General features: G+C 36.9%; 2 protein-coding genes across 4 annotated transcripts in view; one reads left to right on the forward strand and one right to left on the reverse strand.

Annotated features, from left to right (window-relative positions):
- Positions 1-3,832, forward strand: part of LOC129280308 (tyrosine-protein kinase SRK2-like) — a 37,934-nt gene extending 34,102 nt beyond the window's left edge. Inside the window, exon 11 of the mRNA XM_064111826.1 lies at positions 2,307-3,832. Within this exon, the coding sequence (XP_063967896.1) occupies positions 2,307-2,515 (209 nt within the window). The 3' untranslated portion in view covers positions 2,516-3,832. The remainder of the gene's footprint in view (positions 1-2,306) is intronic.
- Positions 3,833-8,613: 4,781 nt separating this feature from the next.
- The window catches only part of LOC129280306 (transcription initiation factor TFIID subunit 2-like), a 47,848-nt gene continuing 35,132 nt past the window's right edge, over positions 8,614-21,329 (reverse strand). For 2 of the 3 annotated variants that reach the window (XM_064111825.1, XM_064111824.1), the window contains exons 21-28: positions 20,782-20,998; positions 18,192-18,261; positions 17,402-17,506; positions 16,071-16,170; positions 14,669-14,776; positions 13,993-14,160; positions 13,636-13,747; positions 8,614-13,126 (exon numbers count right to left, since the gene is read on the reverse strand). In XM_064111825.1, the coding sequence (XP_063967895.1) occupies positions 12,879-13,126; positions 13,636-13,747; positions 13,993-14,160; positions 14,669-14,776; positions 16,071-16,170; positions 17,402-17,506; positions 18,192-18,261; positions 20,782-20,998 (1,128 nt within the window). In that variant the 3' untranslated portion in view covers positions 8,614-12,878. The remainder of the gene's footprint in view (positions 13,127-13,635; positions 13,748-13,992; positions 14,161-14,668; positions 14,777-16,070; positions 16,171-17,401; positions 17,507-18,191; positions 18,262-20,781; positions 20,999-21,329) is intronic. The other variant, XR_010296190.1, reaches the window with a different exon arrangement.

Here is a 21,329-nt window from a genome sequence, read left to right on the forward strand (position 1 = left end):
GTTTGATCTGGGCCCCGTCTTACAAAGAGTTACAATTGATCCAATCAGTCGTAACTCTATGGAAATCCATCAGTGTCATAATTTTTTATGCAGGAAATTTGCACAATGTCCTTTGTAAACAATGGAGAACACACCAAATTGTCAAGAAATCAATGAATTTATGGATATACATTCATATATATCTAGAAAATGTTTTGAACAAACATGCATTTTATATGCTGACTTTGCTGGCTTTCCACAGTTGCGATTGATAGGATCATAGGATCAATTGCAACTCTTTTTAAGATGGGCCCCAGGTACTGGACTTTGTAAATACTGAAATCTAAGCTAAAAAAAATGATCACAGTAAAGATCAACACAGATAAGCACATGCGGAATAGGATACAAATGATGCACAGATGTGAGTGCATCGGTAGGTTTTGTAAGCATAAACTATGAATTTGTTATGGGTTTAGACTAGTTTCCATAGTTACCTCATGCTCACTAGTCCTACCGATGCACAAACAAACCTTTGTATCATTCGTTTTATAGAATGGCAAAATTTTTGGCACATTTTTTTTTTTTACAGCCATGCATAAGTAATTACCGACGCATGGCAAATTTACTGGATGCATGAAATTTCTAAAATGTAATGCAGACCCTTGATAGTAGACCGGCCAAAATGATTTTTTATACTTTGGACGGCAAAATATGTTATTGCTTGGCATCCCAGCTAAAAGTCTTGCAAAAGTGCCCAAAAATAGCGTACGGCCGGATGCCAAGTGCACTTTTGGTGAAAGTGTCATCAATCGTCCTAAAATCACAAATATTATGAAATTTTCAGGTATGATGGAAGATACATGTATATCATTGTATGTTATCTGCAAGGGGACATGCATAATTTATCGGATGGGCATCTTGAAGGTAAAATTGAATATACCGTACATTATAAACATAATTACATGTATAAGTACATACTTAAAACGAGTTACAAAATTTCTGGCCGCAACTGTCCCTGCCCCCCCCCCCCCCCCCGGGCCCTGGGATCGATTTTTTTTTTATGCATGCAATGCATGACAATTGACCAATCAGATTGCAGGGATGTTAGTACCTATTCTATAATGTATGCTATTATTTATTGCATGGAAATCCATCCAAACATAAAGTTGATTTGAATAAAAGGAGAAAATCCAACAAGCATAACACTTAAAGTTCCATCGAAGTCAGATGTAAAATAATAAAGTTATGGAGTTTTAAAGTTTCGCTGAAGTTCACAAAACAGTCATGCTTATCCTGGACGGTATGCAAAGGAGGGAACTGATGACATCATCCACTCACTATTTCATTTATATGGCATATGAAGTATTTCAATTGTATCCTCTTTCTCATGTGAAACAATAATAATAATAATAATAAAGATATATATACCCAGGGTAGCCACTTCAGTTCCGAAAACTGTTCTCCCAGTGGGCCCTGCTATTATTACAAAGTTTTATTCCTTCTTGAACATGTGCAATTATATTTTGGTTCAGTCAAGTCAGTCATTATTGTCAAATCTTTAAAAATTTAAATGTTATGAAACTCAAACCTTAAAGATCAAGTGAGTGATGGACATCATGGACTCTCTCATTCGCATATCAATGAGTTGTGCATAATAACTGTTTGTGAAGCATAAGCGAAATATCAAAATGTCACAATTTTCTTATTTTACCACAGATTTTGATGAAAGTCTTAGTGTTATGCTTCTTGAATTTTCTCCTTTTATTCAAATAAACTTTTTGTTGGGGTGGACTTGTCCTTTAAAGATTATACCGGGATATCTGCACTTAACCTCAAGTATGTTGAATGGGGTTTTAATGACTTAAAGTATTATTTGTTGTCAATTGTTTTTATTTTCTAGTGTTTAGTTGTTTTCAGCATATTTGTATTGTATTTTAAGTGGGGATCCCATTTATTCAAGTAGTTCTCTCTAGATCCTACATGTATATTTGGCATTCCATCTACCTTTTCAATTTCTACATCTACATGTACATGTAACCATAATTTGGTTTATATCAATTTTCTTTAAAGTCAATACTAAAAGGGCCGGGGGGTGGGGGTAGATTCCGCCCCCCCCTCTTTTTCATGATAATTCTGCCGCGCAAAATTGTTCAACCGTGCTGCTCGTTGACTTTTTAAAGACCAAATTTGCAATGCCCGGGTACGCGTTTACGAAATTATGCAACATTATGTAAGTGCATGCTCCCTCTCTATTTAAATTGGGGTTATATTATTCTCTGTCTCTCTGTTTGTCTTTATTTTTCTTTCACTCTCTCTCTCTTGTTCAGGTATGGACAACCAGACAGCATTGCAAGAAGTGAAGAGTGGATACCGCATGCCCAAGCCGATGTACTGCCCCGACTCTCTCTATGATATCATGATGAAATGTTGGAATGAATCGCCACAACAGAGACCCACCTTTGAGACTCTCTACAACTTCCTTGATGATTACTTTGTGTCAACGGAGCCGGAATACCATGATCCGGAGGGATTTTAGTCGTGACTCTAAGAAGTTTCGATATCTAGGAAAATATTTCTATGCTGGAAACCTCTGAGACTACATGTATAAGGAAGTTCCTTGATGATTGCTTTGTTTCAACAAAGAGAGTCAAAGGAATACTATGATCTTGAAGAATTTTAACATCTAAGATATTACTTCTGTGCAGGACTTCTTTGAGACTTATTACAACTTCCTTGATGATTACTGTGTGCAACATAACCAGAATACCATGATCCTGATTTTAGTTGTGAAAGAAGTAATCCTTAGTTTTAACATGAAAGAAAATGCCAATGCTCGTATGTTTGAAACTCTACGATAAGAGGTAATCGTAGGTTGTATTTTCTAGGAAAATGCTTCTTTGCAGAACATTTTGGGACTATAAAGAAGTTCTTTGATGATGATTACTTGTGTCAATAAAGCTGGAATATCATGGTTCTTGTGGAATTTTAGTTGTGCTTCCAAGAAATACTCCTTAGTTCTGATAAGGAAGACACCTTTTAGACTACTCTAAACTTCCTGGAGCATCTTTTATGTGTCAACGGAGCCAGAGTATCCTGATCATGAGGGACCTCTGTTGTGACTTCTTAAGAAATGATCCTTTGTTTTAACATCTAGGAAAATGCTTCTGCTCTATGTGTGAGACTCTACATTAAGAGGCAATCCTATGTTGTGTTATCTAGGAAAATGCTTCTATGCAGAACACGTTTAAAGAAATTCCTTGATAAATACTTTGTTTCAAGTCATAGTATGATGATCCTGTGGGAATTTAGTTGTGCCTTCAAGAAGTACTCCTTGGTTTTCACATGCATAACATCTTTCAGACTATCCTCAACTTTCTGGATGATTACTTTGTACCAATGTAGCCGGGATATCATGGTCCTGTGGAATTTTAGTTGTGCCTTCAAGAAGTGCTCCTTGGTTCTGATATGTACGACACCTTTGGGAATATCCTCAAGATCCTTGATGATTGCTTTGTGTGATTGGAGCCGGAGTATCATGATCCGATTGGATTTAAAATGTGCCTTCAAGAAGTACTAATTGGTGTTGATACCGAGGAAAAACTTCTATTCATAACACCGATGAGACTTGTCTAAGGTTTTCTGGATGACTCCTATAATTGTGTCATAATCTTAAAGGATTTTAGTCATCACGTTTGAAGTTACCATACCACATTGATTTGATATCTAGGAAAACGTTTGACACCTTCGAGATCATGATCTACGATAACTTTGTGTCAAGTGTCAAAGTCTCGACAGAATCAAAAGCACCATGATCTTGAGAAATCAGTCCAGATTTCGCAAGGCACTGCTTTTTTTTAACATGTTTCTTGCTGACTATTGATAATCACTGGAACTTATATGTAGTACTATACACAATAAGAGCTTATATGTAGCTAGGCAAATTTGTGTCTGAATGTATAGGCCTACTCAAACCAGAATCTTGAAAGTACTCCCCTATTTTATTCATTCCTATTCTTTTAAGTGGTATTGACAGTTTTCCTTCCACAGAGAAGATACTTTGTTTCAGTTGAAGTATTGCAGAGCGAGAGTGAATGTGTTACTGACTATGTGGGTCAGAAAATAATGACATATGCTTATCAACTTTGCAACATTCTTTCAAAGGAATTAAAAAGTGTATAGAGTTTGTGAGATAATTATTAGACCATTGTCCTAAACCTCCTATATGATATGGTCTAATAATTATTTCCCATACATGTACTACACTGGTTCAAACTGACACTTTCATCTTGTGGATATCTGATTATCACATACATGCAGGGTTGAAAATACATGGGAGCGACGAGCGATTCCGCCCTTGTGTGCTTTGGAATCGCTCTTGCAACTGCCCAAAATTGCCAAGTACCGAGCGACTCCAACATGAAAATCGCTTCTGTCCGCGCCCGTCCAGTCTTCCATTTATGACTGCTTATTAGTAGTCAGACAGCCAGGCCAGTGCAGCCGCAGTTTTTACTTTCATGCATCGTCGCATTCTGACGTGTAACTGAGTGGATATTTTAGAATCACGGGCGCGGCGCTTCAGAAAAATGCGTATTGAGTTTCAAACTCTCGATATCTCTTATACTATTTTTTCAAAATGCTTTGCGGCACCAGGGGGGCGTTTCATCAACATTTTTGTCCGACAAGTTGTCAGATCTGACATCTTTCCTTGATTTTGATTGGCAGAGCCGCACTGTTACTATGGTAACTGTCGGATATAATGGGACTTGTCGGATAAAACGTCCGACAAGTCCTTTCATGAAACGCTCCCCAGGTCTCGCCGTAACTTTGATAGCAAAAAAATTCCTTTTCTATTGGATTAAATTTATAAGATACCATCCTAAATTTGCAAGAAAACAAGATCGTGAAAAAAGTAATTTCAACACTGCATACTGTACATGTACAGAATTTAGAAATACTAGTCATTATTAGACCACTTTCCTACTAACCTCCCATATGGTATGGTCTGCTAAATCTTTTCCAAAGCTCTGTGTGGCAATTACAAGACCAACATCTTGAAAGTGTTGGGTCGGTCGAACCAGTATAGTACATGTACATGTATGAAGTCAGAGAATCACTGATGTAACCATATAAATACAGCATCCATTTTCAACAATGTTTACAATCTTTAATGTCTTCATGACAGTAAGACAGATAAATAGATAGTTAGATGTATTAGATTGGAAGATATATTTAAATGAAATATATATATATCAGGGGAACCAAACTCATGGTTTTGATAGACAGGTGGTCTTTCTATGCTGTTGGGTGTAAGTTTGATTGTTGCTTTAAAAATTCTTCTTCGTAAAAAAATATATCCGTTCATATCTCTTTGCTTTTCAGCAATGCATGTACATCTGTTCCATATTTGTCCAAGGAAGATGTCAGTTCATATCAATCTATACTCTAAAATTTGCAAAGAAACAAATAATGGGATGCAGGGAAGAGATTTAAACAAGTAAACAAGTCTGGTGATATGATATAATGGATGGTAAAAGAATTTGTGTTTGTTTTAAAACTGTGAATCAATCAATTGAATTGAACATTGCAATGAATCATAGAGATAGTTCCTGCAAGATCGGGAACTGTTGTGGAGATAATCATTAATTAAGGAAAAAAATTAGCTCTGTTTTCATGTTTAATGACAACGATTGTACCATTTTAGATATTCAGTATCATCTTGACTTGAGGTACATTAATCAATGACAAAGTAAATATATTGCATTATGTACACAGAATATGTACAATCACCCTCATTGTCCTTTTTATAAAGCCTTGTATTATTCTGGGCTAAAAAGTGCACTGCCCAGTAATGGAAAAAATGGTTCTTATATCAATATCCTCAACAATTTTAACTGTAAGTGTAACTTTGTATATAATACATGTATGGACCTAAACTTATTCCCCCAAAAGACACTCTTTCAAATGCCTTTTTTATCTAACATTCCAACTATTGCTTTACTCAGATTAACATTATTTGGTTTACAAGACTCTATTCTGCCTTTAAGATTGCTCATCCTTTGATTATGCTACTTACATGTACAATGTAATACTATTCTTTGCACTTTAATAATGATGTATTTCATGAATATAAATTGTTGTTGATTAATTGAAATTGATCATGGCTCAAAAATTTAAGTCAAGGACAACCGGAAGTTAGAATTGAATCACATATTTTTTAAATGTTGGGAAATTGATAATGATCTCAGTGGTAAATTACACAATCATTTGCTTTAATACAAAATGTAATTTATATCAGATCAGGAAAAAGTAATTAAAAATATAGACTGAATGATTTTTTAATCTTGCCATATCAATTACGGATTGTATACCGCTCAAGAAATGAAGGCTGAAATAAATTAAATGTAGATTTTGTGATTAACATTTGAGACACGTACAGTACTGCATGATTTGGAAGTAAAATACACATCACACATTTATAGATTACCTTTTACTGCAAGTCTAGTGAATGCACTAAATTCATGGAGAATGTGATTCAGATTTTACTTCATGTATAAGGAAAGTTACCACCTTTGCAAAATTATGTATATGGGACTACAATTAATTAGTGCATGCTCAAAGTTAGAGCAGGCAGAGGCGATTTCCGATGGAAAACTCACCTTTTTGTGAAAGTCATGAGACGCAGCGAGCGCAAGTGAAACATTGAAAAATATCGTCAACTTTGGAGCAGTTTTTCACCATTTTCGTTATTGTTGAGCAAGAATGAGATGGGTATCAAAATTTCCGCCAGAATCTCAACTTTCACACGAATTGGTTTTTAGCGTGACCCAGGCCAGGGTGGAAATGGATGTCTGAATTGATGATTCTGAGGGAAAGAGCTTGGAATCAATATCACATTCATGAAAGACTACACTATCAACAGCTCTGCTACAGCCTGCAGACACAACTCGTATACCTTGAACCTTGAAGTAATAATCCCTTTTGCAGCTCATACTGGAAGCTAAACTGGGATGGGTGCATGTGCAGTCAATGGCCGACAGTGACGTTGGAGGTTATTTACAATAAAAAGTGGAGGGTGCAAGTAAAATCATGGCCATTCAGTTTACAATAACCGAAGTCCAGTAGGTGGCTGCAAACTTCTGATAACTGGGAAGGCAGTGAGCCGCCTGGAAGGTACATGTAGTGAGGGAAGGTGTGTTGATAGCTGCATAGGGAAGTCTGTTCCAGATTCTAACAGTACGAGGATAGGAGTATTTGAAAGCGTCTACGGAAGCATCAGGTATGGTGAGCTTGAGAGGATGATCTCGTCTGCCTATGAAGGGAGCTGCTGTAATGTTGATCGGGAGTGGAATATCCACAATTTTATGATAGATTTTGAAGACCATATTTGATTGTGCATAAAGACGGCTAGAGTGGAGTAAATCAGGGTTGAGGGTGGAGGCTAGTTGTGATGAAGATGTGCTCTTCCTGTAATCTTGGTTGATGAAGCGTGCAGCAGCCTTCTGTCCCCTTTCCAGATCTTCAACACTGGTGGTTGTGTGAGGGTTCCAGACCTCAGCTCCGTATCCTAGCTGGGGTCTCACAAGTGCTTGGTAGGCTCTGATCTTTATTTCTCTGGAGCAAGGTGATAGAGTCCTCCTGAGAAAGCCCAGCGTGCGACTTGCTTGATTTCTGATTTGCTGACAGTGTGTATTCCACCGTAGATCCCTTGATATTGTCACACCCAAGTACTTGTAGTGATCAATAGAGTAAGCACGAAGTGGCTGTTTTTAAACGCGACTACCCTCTCCTACCTTAATCGTTTACGACGATACGGTATATAGACAGTACTCTCCGAGGTCGAAAAAAAATCTTAGTTCACAAACATGACTTCAGGTCAGGTGACTTTGAAAAAGGATCAATTTGAAACAAGTATCGATTCTGTGAGCCATTTAGGAATATTTTGGGCAATTCCATCTACTAACCAATCACCCCATTCCCCTTTTTTTTTAACTTCATGCAGTGACAGACCGTGACCCGGAACAGACAATGATTGGAGGGGCACTGTATTGTTTGTGAAAAATGCTGTGCCCCTCCAATTCTTTGTTTCCTCCGGGTCACGGTCCGCCACTGACTTCATGGATTGCTAAAGCCTTTAGAGTTTGAAAGCAGTATATATTTTGGTATGAACTAGAAAGCGAATCAGACATTCATTCTTCATGGAATTGCCTTCATGCAAAGGTTGTTTATCAAAGGGCATACACCCGACAATTCATCTGGGGGCCGTTTCATAAAGCTGTTCGTAAGTTAAGAGCGACTTTAAGAAAGACTGGTGATCCTTTCTTATGCGCTAAACCATCGCCAATGCACATTTAATGGTAAATCAATTACCACAAGAAAAGATCACCAGTCGTTCTTAAAGTCGCTCTTACGAACATCTTTATGAAATGGCCCCCAGGGCAGCGATGTCACGTTTCCTTAAAGCAGTGCAAGTAAGTGCATGTCTTAATTGGATAGGTAATAGTGATTTTATCAACCTGTTACTATTAAGCATAGACCATGCTATACTCATAGTTGGGATAAAAAACCATGGAACAACTCCTCAGAAATAACATTGAATTGATCTTGTACATAAAAAAGATATGTATAATGAATGCATCATGATTTTTGTGTGTTTTATTTGCCTTTCAAACACTGACTTCCATTGTTTTTTCTATGATGACCAAAAATTGACACAATTATAAAGTACTTCATTTAGTATATTTGTACTTAATTACACATACCAATGATATTGACTACGTACTACTGATCATTTCTTTCTCTGTGTACATTATATTTAATGATGATATCTATGTGATTGTTTTTTTAAATGTGATTTTCATATTTTGCCGGTGCCTGGTGGTACATATGATGGTTATTTTCGAATAAATAAATATCCAAGAGACTATTCATGTAATTACTGCAGACATTACTCCATTATTCCATCTTATTTTCACGTTGAGAATGGGAGCAAGAAGAAATGCCAAGGCCCCATTTCACAAAGTTGTGATTGATCAAATTAATCTTAATCTATGGAAAGCCTCCAACACCACCGTCTGGTATGCACTTTGAAATCTTATCCTCTAAATATGACAAATTGTTATCATTTTGGTTCCTCTGTGTGATCCTTTTTGTGTACAAACAGATAAGTGCATTCACCTACATGTACTTTAAACAAATTTCAACATCACATTTATTTTCTTATGTATTTTATTGTTTTCTAAATTTCTTTGTTTTTCAACTTTTCCGATGAAAATTGTCGGGAATTTATTTTGACCATAAACAAGATGAAATTAATTGATTTCAACCAGTAAAAGGAAAAATAAGGAGACATTTATAAATTTTTGGGCTAAAAACACTTTTTGCATTGGATTCATACACAAATTCATGTTTTGTGCAATTTTGTATAATTTTGGAACCGCGTACCCGGGGGTCCAAATTTTGGTCTCAAAAGTTGCGCGAAACTTGTAAGCCAGAGAGTGACACGGTCAAAAAATTTGGCGGCAGATTTACCCTGAGAAATGTCAATGGGGGCTGAATCCATGGTACAAAACCATGAACTATGCAGATTTGTAAACATAATTACGCTTATTTCATCGCGTACACAAAGCTAAATCCAATTGAATGTGCGCTTTGGGCAAAGTGCGCGTAAAATTAAGTATGTTAATGAAATAAATCTGCATAGTCTGTGGTTTTGTACCATGGTACAATTAAAACCTCTTTTGAGAATACGGGCCATTAGGGTTGAGTCACTGCTTGCTTTCCAGACCTGATTGATAGGGTTAATTGAATGATTGATAAAATAAATCACATCTTTTATGACACAGGGCCCAGAAAAAGTACAGAAGTAAAGTGGTGTATTGATGAAAAGATAACAAATAATGCTAACTGGAAGAGAACTGGGCCCAGTCTTACAAAGAGTTACGATTGATTGGATCAATCGTAACTCTATGGAAATCCAACAGTGTCATAATTTTTTCTACAGGAAATTTTCAAAATGTCTTTTGTAAACAAAGGAGAACACACCAAATTGTCAAGAAGTCAATGAATTTATGGATATACATTCATAACTAGAATTTTTATTGAACAAACATGCATTTTATATGTTGACTTTGCTGGCTTTCCATAGTCGTGATTGATCGGATCAATTGTAACTCTTTGTAAGATGGGGTCCTGGTTCCATGCAGTGAGAGAAAAGGTGTGGAAATTGTCTGAATTAGTGATGACTGATTATTGTAGTAAAGGTCTCATTTACAATGATGGTGACGATGAAGATGGTCATGATGGTGATAATGATGCTCATGATGATGCTAATGATATGATAATAAGAACGCGCCTCGGAATAGAACATTTCTACATAGATGGCGCTATATAAATGCCTATTATTATTATTATTATGCTGATGACGATGATGGTGATGACAGTTGTAGGAAAACATCTCGTTAATGTGCTCTTGCCTGCATTCTCGTGGGAACATTGATACTGATCATAAAAACAGTTTCATTCAAAGGAAGGGTACAACAATAACCCCTCTACTGCCCAAAGTATTGCCAAGAATCATGTCAGCATGTCTTATGATTATTAATTCATCTTTTCTTTGATAATATCAATGCAATGGGATGGTAAAGCAGGGCTTTCTCTCACAAAGAGATGTGATTAATCTGATCATTCTCAAACATGGAAATCCATGTACCTGTATGTCATATTTCTTCAAATAGAATAATAATAATAATCTAGGAATGCTCAAAACACTTCACAATTATTACTATCAGGTCACTGGATTCATACAGGTACATGTACATGTAGCTTTTAGAAGCCTGTTAGGCGCCCACTTGCTAAACCAACCACAATGACGGTTTCCCACCTGGGTGGGAGTAGCAAAGTGTGGATTGATGCCCCGCCAAAGGACGCCAAGCCATGTTGCGATTCGAACACACGACCCTCTGATTACAAGGCGAGAGTCAGAACCGCTACACCACGGCACTTCCGCTCAATGGCCCGTATTCTGTAGTCAGGTTTAACTTAGACCATGGTCCAACTCTGTACTAGAATTATGGGAAGCCAAAAGTGTCAACATTTTTATTAAGTTGTATATTTCTTATAATTTCTGTGCTCTTTCCTTATTCTTCAATGGTGAAGACAATCATATATTTATACTTCCTATTATTCTGAATGATTTGAGAGCCAAATGAGCTGAAATATGATATTTCTACTGTTAATGATTTATGGAACAATTGGCTATCCATACTTAAACCACAACTTTAAACCTGAGTTTAATACGGGCCAATAAGTAGACATAGTCCCTTTGTAAACAAACCACAGCAAACTGGTTTGTCAGGATATTGATACATGCACGACATATTCAGAGTACACTTTGAAAGTATGATGCATTATAGATGTTGGGGTCACTGGCTTTTCATAGTTGTGATCGATTGGATCAATCACCACTCTTGCAGCATGTCATATGCCCTTGTCTGCGCTGTCCTATCTATGATAGGGATATGTTCAAAATAACAATGTAGTCGATTGCTGTAATTCATTAGTCCCTGTGTGCACTGTCCCCTCTATGATAGGGATAAGCTAAAACTCACTAGATGAAGAGTTGCGGTATTAAAGTCTACAGTCCATATGTGTGAGCTGTCCTCTCTATGATAGGGATAAGCTCAAACTCACTAGATGAAGAGTTGCGGTATTAAAGTCTACAGTCCATATGTGTGAGCTATGATGGGGAACAGCTTAAAATCTCAAATTGATGGATTGCTCTATCGTCCCTGTGTGAGCTATCCGCTCTATGGTAGGAATAAGCTCAAAATTGCAAGTTGATGGATTGCTGTTTAGTCTTTGTTCCTGTGTGAGCTCTCCCTCTATACTAGGGATCAGCTCAAATTGGTGGATTGCTGGAAGCTGTCCCCTCTATGATAGAGATAAGCTCAAATGCATACCTGCCAACCTCTGGGAATGAAAAATTGTATTCTGTGATTAAAAATTTTCCCCCCAAAAAGTGTATTTCATAATAAAATGCATGGCGCACTCGCTCATCGCGACGCTCAAGCTGCATGCAAGCTAAAATGCGCACTGCTCTTGCAGATGAAAAAAAACATTGAAACATGTGTATATCTCACCCTGGTTTTAACAAAATGATTGAAAAAAATAAGTTACCTGAAATTACATTGATCTAATAACCATACATGTATTTGTGTAAGTTTTATGAAATAGAGACATATAGAGATGATTTTTCTCAATGAATTACGATTTTGTAAAAAAAAACAAAAAAAACGTACTGCCATATAATTTGGTTGCAAAAAAGTACTAAATACGCCAAAAACGTACTGGTTGGCAGGTCTGCAAATGACAAGCCATTGATTGCTAAAAGAATGCTGAAAGTCTTTCGTCCCTGTGAGCTGGCCCATCTCTGGTAGGGATGAGCTTAAAATCACAAGTTAATGAATCGCTGTAATTCTTTAGTCCCTCTGTGATCTTCCAAACTACGATATGGATCAGCTCAAAATCACAAGTTGATGGATTACGGTAAGTCAACAGTCCATGTGTGATCTGGGTGTCCTCTTTATGGTAGGGATAAACTCAAAATCACAAGTTGATGGATTGCTGTAAGTCCACAGTCCATGTGTGATCTGTCCTCTCTATGATAGGGATATGCTTGAACAATTTGGATTGCAGTAAATCTACATGTACAGTCCATGTGTGACATTCTCAACTACAATACAGGTCAGCTCAAAATCACAAGTTGATGAATTGCTGTACGCCTATTGTCCCCTCAATGCTCGATGATGGAGATCAGCTCAAAATCTCGCTGATGAATTGCTCTAAGTCTTTCATCCATGTGTAACTAAGCTGTCCTCTCTAGAGTAGGGATGAGCTCAAAATCACAGAGTGGTGGATCGCTGTAATTCTCTCTCAGGTTTCTCATGCCGGTGTTTATGCCGGTGCTTGTGCTTGTTTTTCTTCTTCTTATGATGCTGATGAGAAGACATCTTGCCCGGATCGCTGAATAATGAGGAGCGAGAGTCATCTCTCTGCAGGCTTGCATGGGAGGAGGAGGATGGGGAACCGGGAATGGACGTATCCTTGGCAACGCCAGAGAAGCTGTCTCTGGAACTGTCATCCACCTCACCTAAAGGAAAAAAAAACATATGATAAAATATAGGTGAATTACATGTATAGGTTCAAAAGCCCCACACCACCTTTGGGAAAGGGTCATAAAAGGTAATGTGACTTACATGTATACACAAGTATCATGTAACAATCTTACAATACTGCAGTGGCTGCTGAATCTTTTTGAACCATTGATACTTAGTTAAAATTTGAATTTTGACCTCCTGGTATATTGCAATCTCTCTGGGTAATATTGTTATTGTTTTCTCTTAAAAGGGGACCTTCAAGCAACCCATCGTACAAAATCATTGCAAATCATTAAGTCACAAAGATTATATCTGGAATTTCCAATGCATTTAATTTGGGGGAGTGATTTTATTTCAAGAAGTAAATTCTTTCCAATGAGACACATATATTATATTTTCTATTCTTGACATCACTACTGCTCGAGGATATACTCACTCATAATAATCAATCAATAAATAAAAATAGTGATGGGTACATGTAATCAATCTAGATGATTCTTACCAGGTTCTAAGGGTGACAGTGGAGATTCCTCTTCTTTGATCTCACCCTTGACCTTAACAGGATCGAGGGGTGAAGGGTCAAATTCACCTTCCTCGCTACCTCGTCTCTCCCTCTGAAAAATGAAATTAAAAGGAAGGAAACAAAGAAATATAAGATGGAAGGTCACAAAATTATAACTTTCATATATTTCATTTGCAGGGTGCTCAAGCCACAATAGGAGGCGCGATAGCTCAGTCGGTACAGCGGGGGTTTCGGATTCCGATGACCCGGATTTGATTAACACTAGGTGTGCTAGTGCCCTTTGGAGAGGCATTTATTTGCATGGTTATTTACTGTTATATAAAAAGATGAACATACCTTTATCAAGGAGGCAAAATCATCTTCGCCTTCGACATCCACGTGGATCGGAGATGAAGACTCTCTTTTAAGTATCCTGGGAGATAGCATGTCTGGAGATAAGCTTCGGTCCGCGCCCAACGGATCACTCATGCCTTCTATCTCAACGAAGGAGTCCCCTTGATTGTCCTATAGGTCAATACAGGTGTATATGTGAAACTAGGGAATAATTCATTTGTGATGTTTTACATTTGCCTTGATTAAGATAGAAGACAGATGTGCTGGGATTCACTTCGAACTCCAGGCAACCCATAAAAAAACCAAAATCTAGGTTTATGGGGATTTTTTTCAAGAAAAGGGTAGTACCAATTATTTAGGATTTTCTCCCAAAAAGGACCACTGTTTAAGGATACTTACACCAAAATTTAAAATATTCCAGTTATTCCTAAAGCAAAAAATAAAATTGACAAGCACGGACAAAGGACATCAGTCAAGATAAAAATAAATGGGAATGTATGATTAGGGATATTCCAGCTCAAAAACCATACTCCATTTTTAAGGCTTTTTTCACCAAAAAGTGACCAATTAAGGGAGGCACATCCCATATATGCCAATGCATGCAAGTACTCCATCCCCCGGCATATCCTAACGCCAATACATGCAAATACCATTCCCAAACCAACCATTTAATACTTACACTATCCATATCGTCATCGTCATCAAAGTTTTCTTCATCGGCTTCGTCAGGCATGATGGCTGGATTTACCGCCGTTGTTCTCTCCTTGAGATTCACCACAAAACCAAGCTACAAAAATAAATAATAATATTCCATACATAAGTCCCTAATACATGCTCATTTCTCTGAATGCTGAAAAGGTTAATATTTTGCTATTGTCATCAAAATCATTATGCTAGCACTGTATTTTCTGTATTTTTGGTGGAATTGTACTTATTTCTCCATGGATAAAATCCTTGAAAAACTACATTTTCCACTGGCCAAATTCTTTTAAAAAAAGTACTTTTTCTTCTTTAGTTTGACTGGGTCAGACATCTGAACAATTTGTGTTATCTACTTCAGACCTCTGAGGAGCGTTTCATGAAAGGATTTGTCAGGCGTTTTATCCGAAAGTTACGTAAGTAACAATGCCTCTCAGACAATCGAGATCCAGGAAAGATGCCAGATCTGACAACATGTCAGACAAAAATGTTAATGAAACGCTCCCCTGGGGGCGCTTCACAAAGATTTCAGTGCGACAAAAAGTCACAATTAAATTCCAATGCAGTTCCGTGGAGTATAAATTGTACATTGATCAAACCAAGCTCAGGGGATACAGCCATGCTACCGAGTACATGTATCAACCAATGTGATTACGTATTAAATACCATGTGTGTAAAGGCCACCGCACACCTTACTACTGTTCGCGATCCGATTTTGGAACAAATCGTATTTTGCTCATTTTCTGAAAATGTGAATGGAACATATCATTTTACTCAAGGTTAAAATTAATTGAAAGAATACTAATAAAACCATTTTGTAAGATTGTAAGCCTTTTTTTTGGAGTAAAGGCCAAATTAGTTTCAAATCGTAGCCAATCGTACGACTGCTATGACGTCATAACGACTAAATATTAAATTTGCTTTTATTCTAAGAAGAATGATAGCATAGTCACAGATTTGGAAATAGGTATTCGTACGATGATTTCGAACATTACACAATAGGATATTCCAAGTCTCAATATTAGCATCAAATTCTACTACGTCTTATTCCAAAATTGAGTCGCAGACCGATCGTAAGGTGTGCGGTCGCCTTAACAGTACTTCAGCATGACTTCAAGTCACTCTTTGTTCATTTTAAAAGACATAGGAAATTTTGTGGAGCATTATGGCCCAGTGGATTATTGTTCAGACTTTGAAGCAGAGGGTCGTGGGTTCGAATCCCCGCAAGACACTGACCCACAATACGCTACACTCAACCCAGATGAGGTATATGATACCGGCAGGAAGTAATTCTGAGGAGTCGGTACTTAGCTAGGGTAATGTAGGAGCTCCCCGAGCATGAGGTGGATAGGTGCGCTGTACAAATACCCTATATTATTTACCTCAGGCAATGGTAGACAAGCGGGTCTGGTCTTCCCGTAGAGGCAGTAGAAGAAATCCACCACGTCACAACGAAGCCTGGCATCATGAGATGTACCAGAGCTGAAACAAAGAAACCAACAGAAAATGGAATAACTATGCAAACATTAACAATTAGCACTGTGGTTCAACTGAAATCAGTTCGCACCCTGAATTCAATATGCTGTATATTGATATTTTTGCTAATGAGGATGGACCGTTTTCTCAATTTTGCTTAAGACGTCACAAATTCAAAACTATAAAAAAACATAACTCTTATTTTTTGACTGAATGCATAAATTTGATTTAAAATGGAATTTACATGTCAATGACTTGGTTAAAAGGTGCAATAGAAAATGATATATGTTAAGGAAACTGAAAAAGTTCAATTTACCTTTGAAGGATCTAGTGACAATATATATGGGTTATATACAACCAATTTTAGAATATTGTGCTCCAGTTTTCCATAGCAGTCTTACAGCAAAACAAAATAATACTATTGAAAGAATACAACGGGGAGTATGTAAAATTATCTTAGGACATAATTACATCACATACACAAATGCATGTTAGGTATGTAATTTACCAACAATCGAGGAGAGAAGACTGGCACTGTGTAAAAATTTGCAAAATCACTTTCAACTCATCTTCTGTTTAAGACATGGCTACTTCGGAAAAAACATACAAACATATCTCTTTGTTGTACAAACAACTATCAACAATTTCCAATAAGAACAAGAAGAGTTAAAAACAGTCCATTGCCTTTTTTGGTTGACATACTCAACAAAAGATGAGTGTGCTGACAAGGAAAGGCAATGCAAAATGATCATCCCCAAGCCACAATACAATTATTTTTGTCATTTAAATAAGTGTCAGTCTCCTCTCCTTCAAGTCTGCCATTATCATGTTACATTCATTCTTTCATTGCCTTTTATGCTTTATCTAAATTGTATTAACTCTTAAAGGAATAGCCTTTTTAATGCATTTTACTATGTTTTTTACTATGTTTTTAATTGTGCCAACACCAACTTGTAAACATGATTTTTCCAGCTCCTGCTGTTTTTTCATGTATGATTGTTAACATATTTGATTATCAATAAAGACCGTTTTTTAATTGAATTGAATTTCATCAAACCTTGACCAATATCTAATATAATATATATTTTTTCTGCTTTTATTAAAACCAACTTATCGTCAGAGTGCACTTCCAATTCAAAACAGGGAAAAAAGGTACCAAAAGAACAGGTCATCCATAATGCATAAATTTGTGCATAACTTACAAACAGCTTTGTGAAAGCCCTCCCATGACACTTACTTCATATAAGCCCAGAGTCTTTCTATCAGTTCTTCTGTGCTGAGCTTGGATTGTTCCTTGTACTTGAATGGTGGGTTGGCTATGAGCATCCGCAGCAACTTGTGCCTGGAAAAGATATTTGACAAGTTAAAGCCATGTTCATGTCCATCGAAAATGTTTTAAAAGTAGAGCATAATTTCATGCATTCATCTGTTTTAACCATCCTAGCATTATCTCTATATCTATTCACACATTCAATATGAAATTTCAGTCTTTAACCTAATCATACAAGAATATCTTGACATGTTACTAACTAGAGATTGATTCTGTTCCCTTTCCCACCCCCCCCCCCATCATCCATCAACTCACCATTTACATAAGCGCCATGAGCACCGAAGGGTGGACCTGTGCACTATATAAGTAGCCACCATTATTATTATTATTATCATCATCATCATCATCATCATCATCATCATCATCATCATCATCATCATTATTATTATTATTATCAATATCATTATTTTATTATCTGGACCATGAAAAAAAATATTCACAAACATTAAATATGGGAACATTTGAATATAGAAACAATCAAGAGTTTTGGGTGTTTTTTTTTTTTTTGGGGGGGGGGGTGGTATTCCACTACATATTTGCAAATGCCTTACTTGTAAATTTGGTAGGAGTTAAACAAATACATGTAGAGTGCACAATGAAAAGTTGAAAATTACAAGAAATCTTGAAGCTGTGATAGTCTTTTGCATCACTGAAAAAAAAAACAATGTTTGGCTGGAATAAAATGAGGATTGCTTACTTGATAACTGGCACAGGATCTTGTTCTACGATGTCTAGCAACCAAGAAAAGATGTCAGCACTGGCTTCAACTGCAACAAACAAGAAAATCACAAAAAATACTTCACATCATTGTACTGATTAACCCACTGGGGTTAAAGGGATGCTCCGGGCCGAAGATATTTATATCTCAATAAATAGAGTAAAATTCACAGAGCAAAACGCTCAAAATTTGATCATAATCGGATAACAAATAACAAAGTTATTGAATTCTAAAGATTTGCATTATTCCAGTGAAACAGTTAAAGGCATGTCTTCATGAACATTCATTAGGTGGGCTGATAATGTCATATCCCCACTTGTTCTTTCGTATTTTATTACATGAAATTAGGTTTATTCAAAATTTTTCCACCAAGAACTAAAACAATTGGATTGACAACTGATTGAGTGCATTAGCTATTTCTTGCTCCAACTTATTTCATCATAATGGAGACACATCATTTACACATTTATGAAAAAATGAAACAATTATGATTTCATGTAATAACATAAGAAAAAGGAAAGTGGGGATGTGACATCATCAGCCCACCTAATGAATATTCTTGAAGACATGCCTAGAACTGTTTCATCAGAATAATGCAAATCTTTCAAATGCAATAACTTCATTATTTGTTATCCGACTTCGATGACATTTTCAGCATTTCGCTTTGTGAATTTTACTCTATATATTTAGATATAAATATCTTCATCCCGGAGCTTCCCTTTAACAACAGCTTTCAGACCTGCCAACCTCTGGGAATGAAAAACTGTATTCTGTGATAAAAAAAATGTATTTTCCCCCCAAAAGTGTACTTCATAATAAAATGCTTGGCGCACTCGCTCATCGCGGTGCTCAAGCTGCATGCAAGATAAAATGCGCACTGCTCTTGCAGATGAAAAAAAAAACTTCACCCTGGTTTTAACAAAATGATTGAAAAAAAAAAACAAGTTACCTGAAATTACATTGATCCAATAACCATATTTGTGTACGTTTTATAAAATAGAGACATATAGAGATGATTTTTCTCAATAAATAACGATTTTGTAAAAATAAAAAATAAAAAAATTATAATTTTTTTTACAAAATCGTATTTTTAAAAGAAAAAAACGTACTGCCGTATTTCGGTTGCAAAAACGTAATAAATACGCCTAAACGTACTGGTTGGCAGGTGTGAGCTTTTAACAATGGGTATACAAACAAGTATTATATCCAGACATCGTTTGCTTGGACAGCTAACCCAGCAAATTGAAGAAATTTACAAGTACTGTTTCACAGAATCGCTTGCGGATTACATGTATGTCAGACAATATTACATGTATAAGGCTCAAATGTTTGAAAAGTTGTGCTATCCAATCACTGGCGGATCCAGGGGAGGGCACACCCGGCTCGTGCCCCCCCCCCCCCCTTTTGAGAGCGACAATCAATTCTTAATGTAAATATGCCATTCTTATACGAGTATGCCCCCCACCCCTTAAAAGTCACAGCATATATTTTTAATAATAATATGTCCTTCATACACAAGTGAGGACCTTTTTTTTCATTGCTTTTCAAATTTTACGTGGACGAAATGACCAACAATTTTCGTGAAAACCTTTTATTTTTTGCTTGTCAAATTTTCTTCAGGAAAATGTGCCCCCCCCCCTTTCGGAAAATCCTGGATCCTCCCCGGTATCCAATGACAATTATCAGTTATATCTAAAGGATTGACAGGATGGGTAATGAAATGAAAACCTTATGATTCATCTCCGGCGAACGATTTTTATTCTGATGTTAACATCAGTGAAAACTTGATAATAAGGGGGAGGGAAGAAAACTAGACCACCCTTTCATTATACAATAAATGACCAAAACAACACACAAATCTAATGGAATGCAAGGTGTAACTCTTACTCTACTCTTAGTCTACGAGAGCTTCTGGTGCTGCTGATCAGACATTGGTAAATTGGCCATACTGAGCATAGGTCTGGAAGAGCATTGGCTCATTGGGCAGGTGACGTTTTGTTCGGACCATATACATGTATTTCTTAAAAATATTCAAACGTATAAATGGAATGAGATATGCTTTGGGTATACCTTGACACCGTCCACCAGAGCTTCTAGTGCAGCCAGTCTAACCTTGGTAAAATGGCCATACTGAGCAAAAGTGTAGAAGAATGTAGGCTCACTGGGTAGGTGACTATTTTTTTTCACCAAAAATCAAATACATTTCACTTAGCTAATCATCAAACTAAAGACTAAAATGAGATGTGCTTTGGGTATATCTTTGACACGAGAGCCTCTCGTGCTGCCAGCCTGATCTTGGTAAAATGGCCATAATGAGTATGGGTCTGGAAGAGCATTGTTCGCTAGGTTGGTTCTGTTCTTATTAAAATCACATACATTTCATATCAATAATAAAACAATAATAAATACCTTTGACATAGTCCACCAGAGCTTCTAGTGCTGCCAATCGGACCTTGGTAAAATGGCCATACTGAGCGTAGGTCTGGAAGAGCGTTGGTTCACTGGGTAGGTGGCTGTTCTTATTATAATCACATATATGTATATTTTGTTTCATTAATAAAACTAATACCTTTGACATAGTCCACCAGAGCTTCTAGTGCAGCCAATCGGACCTTGGTAAAATGGCCATACTGAGCGTAGGTCTGGAAGAGCGTTGGTTCACTGGGTAGGTGGCTGTTCTTCTGCAGAAGACGGATGTTCCTGAGGCAGCTGATTGTGACGGTGTGCTGGTAGCAAGGCAAGAGCTTCTCAAGGTTCAAACATCGGGTTACCTCCTCCAAAACCATCTAGGAAATAATGGCAAAGTCTTTCATAAATCATCGCTGGACAGAACTCAAAGATAAATGAAAGTAGTTGCAGTAAACACTGATTTCATGATCGTCAGTAAAACCAAGGTTAACTGTGAACATATCATAAGAGTTGCCAACCTTTGAAAGTAAAAAGTAGTAATCCAGAAGCTAAAAAGTCATAATTTTGGCATAAAAGTTATAATTATATATGTGCCACGCAGTATCATAAAATTCTTTGAAGAAGTAATCATAAAGAACAGATTCTTTAAAAAGAAATGAATCCTCTTTCTTTTAAGGCTCAGATTCAGAATCATTTCTGGTACTCTCT

Source organism: Lytechinus pictus, chromosome 17 (assembly GCF_037042905.1).
Source record: "Lytechinus pictus isolate F3 Inbred chromosome 17, Lp3.0, whole genome shotgun sequence".
In the NCBI taxonomy this organism is placed as follows: Eukaryota; Metazoa; Echinodermata; class Echinoidea; order Temnopleuroida; family Toxopneustidae; genus Lytechinus; species Lytechinus pictus.